At 37.7% G+C, this 7,764-nt stretch overlaps 1 protein-coding gene across 1 annotated transcript; it reads right to left on the minus strand.

Moving 5' to 3' along the window:
• Positions 1 to 245: 245 nt before the first annotated feature.
• On the minus strand, positions 246 to 6,957 carry LOC129281734 (RYamide receptor-like). Its single transcript, XM_054917647.2, has 2 exons — positions 6,141 to 6,957; positions 246 to 4,998 (listed from the first exon to the last, which is right to left on the minus strand). The coding sequence occupies exons 1-2, from the start codon at positions 6,873 to 6,875 to the stop codon at positions 4,519 to 4,521; spliced, it is 1,215 nt and encodes a 404-aa protein (XP_054773622.1). The 5' UTR covers positions 6,876 to 6,957; the 3' UTR covers positions 246 to 4,518.
• Between the last annotated feature and the right edge of the window lie 807 nt (positions 6,958 to 7,764).

A 7,764-nucleotide genomic window follows, 5' to 3' on the forward strand; every position in this document is an offset into this window, starting at 1 on the left:
CGTCTAGATTTTGTTTTGGTTGTGACACACACTAACGTACAAACACATGCTAAAAACTATCAAAACATCTCCATTTCACTCTTGATGATTCGCATGGTCGAAATAATTGATTAAATTACACATTCACATTATCATATTTATAAAAAAAAATCCTGCTCATAAGATTTATGATCGTCTCTGACGTCATGCTAAGACCACGATCAGAACCATGGCAACCGACAGAAATGACACGCAATCGACTTCATCCGGTTTTAAATCATCGTTTTAATATGCTTTATAACGTAGTACGACATAGATTAAGACATGGTGCAATTTAAGGATCTACAATGAAAGAGCATTATGCTAAAGCCACTTCCGCGAATCAGACTCAAGGCCCTGTCTTACAAAGAGCTGCGTTGGCCGATCAACCACAACCATCCATCGAAAGCCAGCAACGTCAACATCAAAATGCGTGTTTGTTCAAAATATTTTCTAGATGCTGTTTATTCACACATTCATTACTTTCTTGAAAAGTTAGTGTGCTTCTCTTTGTTTACAAAGGACATTGTGCAAATTTCCTGTAGAAAAAAGATATGACAATTATGGATTTCCGTGCATTTAAGGTTGATCACATCAATCGTAACTCTTTGTAAGACGGGGTCCTGACTGACAACACGTATTACGTTATTTCCAATGATAGTTTATCAGTCGAGTTGGAGTTGGATTCGTAGGTGTGACTGTAGTATGAACACTACCGGTGCATTTGGGTTTGAAGATGGGGGCGGAGGATGTCACAGGAAGGTATTTCAGCCTTTTCAGCCTCCCCTTTAATCCTGCAATTAAGAAGATATTAATGTTATCAAGCCTACTCATAGAGCACAAAACAAGTCTCTTTTCACTCCGTCATTGAAAAGTCAGTATAAGAATTTGAGCTCTAATGATACAGACTATAAATAGACCTCTATAAAAATTATCAAGAAGATTCTATGACTGGAGGTCCAACAGGCAACATATTTATTCAAGCAGCTGTTCATTTCTAAAGAAGCACAAAAGAAAGAACGGCAATAAGGACCTTTTTGATGTCCGCTTTTGAAGCCGCCAGTTTCAATGAAGAAATCCGAGGGGTGAAATTTTACGAATATTCATTTGTATCAATTTTTCATGTTTCATATTAATAAACAAACTGAAATTTGAATGCATGACAAAACATTAATAACCAAGCACTATTACGACGAGATATTTGCCCATATTATATCAATTTTCCTTTAATTAGTGAAAAAAGAAAGAATGTGACCTTTACTGAAACCAGATTTTAACACTTTTCCGATCGTTTGCGGCGAATGAAAATTTCAAATGTGGTCGGTGGAATATTGTTATTCATTACTGTATATGCCAGAAAAGTGCCCGCACATGCCCAGTCGAGCAGATTTGAGTCATATTTCAGGACATATTGCATAGTTTATTTTCGCATGCCTCCGAATTATGTACTACACATATAACCAGACCAAGATGCGGCGAAAAAGTAATTATCATCACAAAAGCATATTTCCCTTTATGTATGACCTATAGCTGCGGAGTCATGCGGGAATCATTTGTCTACACAATTGCAAGAGATGTTGAGCAAAGTGCATGCCTGACATACTTTCTGCTGGCGGTTTTTAACCTTGTTCAAAGAGATTTTATTTGCTGTTACTCCTTCTCATTTAAAACCTCCTTGGTATTATCATCAGTACACTATAAAAGTACTCAACATTGGATTAAAAAACTGCAAGAAGGAAGCAACATTTAAATGTTAGGAAATAATTACTTGAAATACTTTGCAAATCAATATCGAATTTGGATGAAACTTTTACCAATGAAACATTCGACATGTCATCTTTAAAACTCCCATACACGTATCCTAATAAAAAAAGACAATATTTTGTATTTTTTACTTAGCCTTTGAATAGTGCTGAAATGGTAATCACGTGGTAACATTGAAAATCCAGGTTTGATAGATACAAATTATGCTAATGAGCTAATATGATAAATAACAAGTAGTAGTGGCAGAAGTAGTAACAATAGTAGTAGTATTAGTATTGGTAGTAGTAGCAGCAGTAGCGGTGGTAGTAATAGTAGTAGTATAGTGATAGTAGTAATATTAATAGAAGTGATGATGGTACTGATGGTGGTGGTGGTGGCGTAGTGGTTGTATAGTAGTAGTATAGTGTTTTGTAGAAGTAGTAGTAGTAATAGTAGTATTAGTATTAGTATTAGTAGTAGTAGTAGTAGCAGCAGCAGCAGCAGTAGTAGTAGTAGTAGTAGTAGAAGTAGTAGTAGTAGTAAAAATAGTGGAATAGTGGTAGTAGTAAAAATCGTTTTAGGAATTACAAATATTTGAACTAAATATTGAAAGACGTTTGGAGTGTCCAGTTAAATTGTCGATATACATTACATTTTGATCTTCAAGAGTTGAATTCAATATTTTAGTTTTATTTGTATATATATTTTAGAGTATATATACAATAGTCAATTTTCGCTATGGGTGGGAAATGTAAGATCAATTCTAAGCTATACCAAAATTTTTGAGAAGCAGTACTCTGTTGGGGGAAAAGCGTGTTTTCACTCAACTACGCGGAATCCATCCTATACTGTATATAGCACACAGCAGATGCATTGAAAATTCAAGTCAATTCACAATTTAAGCATGGGAGGCCTTTGTCGAAAATTGTGAACGGGACAGATGATCGTCCTAAATATTCGGAGCTGACGATAAATTACAAATATGTCGTTTGTCCTGAGTCACGGACGACACCGCTGATTGGATTCGCCGATTTTCGACAAAGACTGCTTTGTCAAGAAGGGCTTTAGACAATAGTAACACTATGTTCCAGAAAGTGTCTACGTAGTGGTTTTCGAAAATTCTCTAATACTGGAACCGAGGCGGGATAGGCAGGTATCACGTAAATTGGAAATTGTTGGTTGAAGACGCTGCCTGCAAATCAAATTATGATTTGTTTTACAGTGAAGTGGTGGCCCTTATTGGATGTGAAGCATCAAAATAGATAGAAATAAGATCAAGAACGGGCGAGCGCAGATAACGCAGATCGGACATGATCATTTTGTCATCAAAGCATCCAAAGTCTCACAATATTTAAAATGGAACCAAAAAGACGCTGTCCGGTCAGTATAGTCAAAACGAAAGGCTAAGTGGGGGAAAAAAAAATCCCGAATGCGAGTTAAAAAGGGAGCTTGCAGTTTTTTTCAAATGAATATATTTGCACATAATACTTTTCCCCATTGCTAAATATTCACAGAAGACTAGGTTAAATTATTTAAAATGTAGACCGGGAGTCCACTTCATTCTATCTCCATATCCGCTTTTTAAACTTAGTCTGGGGTGTTTTTTCAAATACAAAATAAAAATTCTTTAGAATTCAACGACACTGTGAGAAATATTCAAGTTTTACTTATCAGCTGTACAAGATATATCAATGATGATATTATTTACACGATTAAGAGAATGAGAATGAGAAGAAAAAAATAACAAGTATTATTGTAACAGTACAAATTACCAAAATGACAAGAATAGAAATAATACTGATGACAATGATATAAAAAATATATTGATAATAATTGAAATAAAATTAATAGAAAACATATCAAAGATACAGATTATGATTATGAAAATGACAAAAAATATTCTTATACTAAAAGCAACAAAACAGCAATGATAATGATGATACTAATAATAATGATGATGATACAACGAACAATAATTTAGGTGACAGTAAAGGTGATGATATTAGTTCACGTATAATAACAGCAATGTTAACATGATTAAAATGATAATGATATTATTCTACATGATAGTCTAGATTGTGGTCTGTCATACCCCACCTGCTGCGAACCTAAATGGCTACGTGCAGCGACGGATCGTGGATCCGGAGAGAGTGCCGAAATAACACAATTTTCTTCCGTAAGTCTTTCTTATTTTGTCCCTGTTATAGTATCAGCTTACAAATTGCTGTTTCGATGGATTTAGGGCCTTTTCACACGTGAATTTTAAATCATCGTTGCAATGATGATTGCTATCATTGTAATCATGACTGTGACTAGCGTTCGTGATTCTAATTATGTTCTAGTTTGGTTTCACACGCGCTAAATATTCGTCATTAGCCTTATTTTTCACTGGAATCATCATTCAAATTACGATTTTTTTTACTGTGTGAAAGGGCGGTTCGATCCGTGTAGCTCAAATATTGAAAGAAAACTTGTTTAGTGTGATGATAGGTTAAAAAAGGGGAAAGAGTTCTGACTTGGTGGGGGGGGGGGTATAGCAGTTACCCGGTGTACCCAGGGTGAAAGCGGAACGCTAGCAGCTCCATGGTAGAACATTTGTAACATCACAATTTTACAAGTTCGATACTCTGAACGTGTTACTTACAAAATAACATACTGACTGTTTCATAGAATATAATATGTATAAAATGTTTATATTTTTCTCAACAGGCTACGATATTAAAAACGCAATGAAATGAAAATATAGTGCAGGAGAATCTAAATGTTCGAGTGATTTTGTGATCTCTCGGCAGCTGCAATCAGATCGGATAGTCTACGATGGTTTCTCGTCGAGCCATTCCGTTGGTATATCTCTGGCGCCCATTTACGATCACCCCTCGAACTCATCGACATGTTTCGATCACCCCTCGAACTCATCGACATGGAATCCAGCTGAGTGTGCGATGTTCCTCTCCTCTCCTGAGTTTTGCACGTAGCCCATTCGGGATCGTAGGTAATGCAGGGGAGGCAGCGAAAAGCTGCCTTGAATCCATTTCGAAATTTCCTGTTCATCCAACAGTAAATAAACGGGTTGACAAAACAGTTTGACATGGAGATGAGGTGTCCGCAAAGATAGATAAGTTTGATGTATGGAAAGTAGAGAATTGAAGAGTGAATATCTTGGATGAGATTCAGAGTGTGGATTGGTAGATAACAAAGGGCGAAGATGAGAACAACAGTTGCAAACATCTTGACCAACTGAAAGAGAACAAGAAAAGGAGGGTTAATCGAGACGCTCTTTAACCGCATTTCTGAAACAATCCCTTACTTTATCATCAGAATTAGTATGAAGGTAAAGTGAAATGGGTGTTATAAATAAGTCAATTTCGGCTGAGGAGGAGAAAATAAGGGTTCGAAGAGCGCTGTTTATAGCTTATTTGGCTTTATCTCTCTACAAAATGTCTCTGGCAAAAACCTTTAATTTTAGTTCGGGACACAGTTTCGACAAGTTCAAGTCTTAAGAAAATCTAGTGACCCAAACTCCATTTGATTTCTTGTCAGTGTAAAATGGATGCCTTTTTGTGTTTGTATATATTGTATTTTCGTCATTGATTATCATTGTAGTTTATATGTACATTTGTATCTTCTTATGATTCAAATGGAATGAATAAATCTTGAAATATTGATTGAAAGACGAACGAAAATGTATTATCTGTTGCATAATTCAGGAGATGTCTCGATGTACATGTAGAGTTCAAATGACCAATTTCCATCATCTCAACTACCAATAAAACCCTCCAATAATTTAACTATAAAGATGTCTCTTTCTAGTTACTGAAGAAATACAAGTGGCTTTAATTATGGTCTTGCAGTACAAAACGAGTGACAAGTAACATCTTCAAACATATATTTATTTTTAGTGTTCACATGGCAAGATTCATTCTCGGAAACGTGACAAATAACCGAGTATCGATTATCCGAAGAATACGGACCGCAAACCGACATGCTTGACATAAACCGTATCTGCAATGACGTAGATGGGTTGCATGTAAATTACCTGAGTGCAGTGCAAGGATGAGTGTGTTTATATGGGAAAGGAGTAATAAACTTTGAGAAAATCAATCTGAGGCTTTTATTTGATATCATTATTGTGGCAATCAAAAGTGTGACTGTTACTATTTTTTGTGTAATTCAAGTCGTAAATCAAAGAGCCAAAAGTAGACCTGAAGATCTAATGGTGATTTTTTTGATCGCCTAATGATTATACCGATTACTGTTTCAATTTGTGTATATTATTCATGTGTGTAAGTGCTTGGGAGTCTCAACCTGTGTGTGTCTTTATTTGTGTATTTGTGTATAAAAGTTAGGGACATTTGTAAAGGAAATGAAATGGTATTAACCTTGGTTTTCGATTCACTCAGCTTCTTATCTCTGTTTGCCTGAACTTCACCGGGAGTTCTCCTTCCCCAGATCTTCTTTGCCAGTCGAATGTAGACGATTGCCAACACACTCAGTGGTAACAGATACTGTAGAACGAGGCCAATCCACGAATAATGCTTGGTAAATCTCCAAGCAGAGTCCGTACAGAATGAGGCGGATTCGTCCGTCGCCACACGGGCGAAGATGAGCATAGGCATGGCGTACGCGCCCGCAAATATCCAAATGCAGATCGCGATCAATATCGTCTGCTTGGCCGTCATGCGAGGGCGTAATGGGTACATGATGGCGACGTATCGATCAAGGCTTATCGCGATTAAAGTAAAGATGCTCACGGATACCGATAAACTCTGTACGAAATATGTGATCTTACACATGACCACCCCAAATGGCCATGTCATGTAGAGAGTGGCGTAAAGAGTCAGGTTAACGCACATGACAGCCATTAGGATGTCCGCCATTGCCAGGTTGACAATGAAGTAGTTCGTCACAGTGCGCATGCGTGCATGTCCAAGCACGATGTAACACACCACTGCGTTCCCGCCAACTCCCAGGATGCTAACAGTCGCGTAGATGACTATGATGAGAACCTGTAACCAAGGTGGCTCTTTGAAGTACCAATCAGCTTGCTCTCGTGGGAATGGTTGTGTAAGGGTCACCGACATATCAGTTGTCTCGTTGTCAGGAGCATACGTCATCTTGACAGACCGATAATTCCCCACCTCGGAGCAGCGATCAAACCTCCTTTTTCGAGCTTAACCGATATCTTTGACGAATTCGACACCACGCTCTTTATCCTTTAGCAGTTTCCCGTCGATCGGCGATCTTTGTGGGTCATTATTTCCACTCCGAAACTCCCCGACTGCACTTTCTCCAGGATCCTAGATGCATTAATGCGCCCATAACATCAGCCTCTTGTATCGATGTTGGCCTGGATAGGGGACAAAACAGAATTAAAACAAGGTTGAAAATGGCAAAAGGGCTAGGGAAAGGAAACAACATAGACAAAAACTAACATGTATCAGGTTACTGAGCTGTGCTGAGTTTCCACTCCACTTTTTAAGGAACGAGTGATCTTCCTGGAGATAAAGAATATAAGTCGAAAATTGTGACGGGTGATAAGGGCGCCTAGGCTTTCACTTGCCAGCACAGTTGCGACATTCACAAAGGTGATATTAAGCATTTATATCAAAGGTGTGTGTATAACCCACAAACTCAACATGATGCCCCTTGGTAAGTCATTCAGTTCCTCCGTTGATGGAAGACGTTTTGATGAAGGAACGTCGAAATATGTCGCATTCTGTGTGGAAACCCAGTTTTTGAACGAGTCAGGCCACCCTAAAAGAACAACCTTGAACTGTTTTATCGTATAATGAAGTGTAAACTTGAGACCTGTTAAGTAGAAGCCACAATTTATGTTACCCCTCTAAAGGCTCTTTGCCGCCTGTACTTGGTGCATCTTTTATGAAGAATTACGTGGTCCTATTGATAGAGTAGTTTTGTAACCATGGTTATCATTGTAATAAGGTGTGCATTTCGGTAAAGACGGCCATTTAACAGAGAGGATTGCGTAACCAAAGAAGACTC

The sequence above is a fragment of the Lytechinus pictus genome, chromosome 18 (genome assembly GCF_037042905.1).
Source record: "Lytechinus pictus isolate F3 Inbred chromosome 18, Lp3.0, whole genome shotgun sequence".
NCBI lineage: Eukaryota > Metazoa > Echinodermata > Echinoidea > Temnopleuroida > Toxopneustidae > Lytechinus > Lytechinus pictus.

What these genes read in the sequence shown, in the direction of transcription:
- LOC129281734 (XM_054917647.2), bottom strand. Translation starts at nt 6,875, where the DNA reads ATGACGTATGCTCCTGACAACGAGACAACTGATATGTCGGTGACCCTT. An exon ending in TGAGTGAATCGAAAACCAAG is followed by an intron (nt 4,999 to 6,140) that starts GTTAATACCATT and finishes GTTCTCTTTCAG; the next exon opens with TTGGTCAAGATGTTTGCAAC.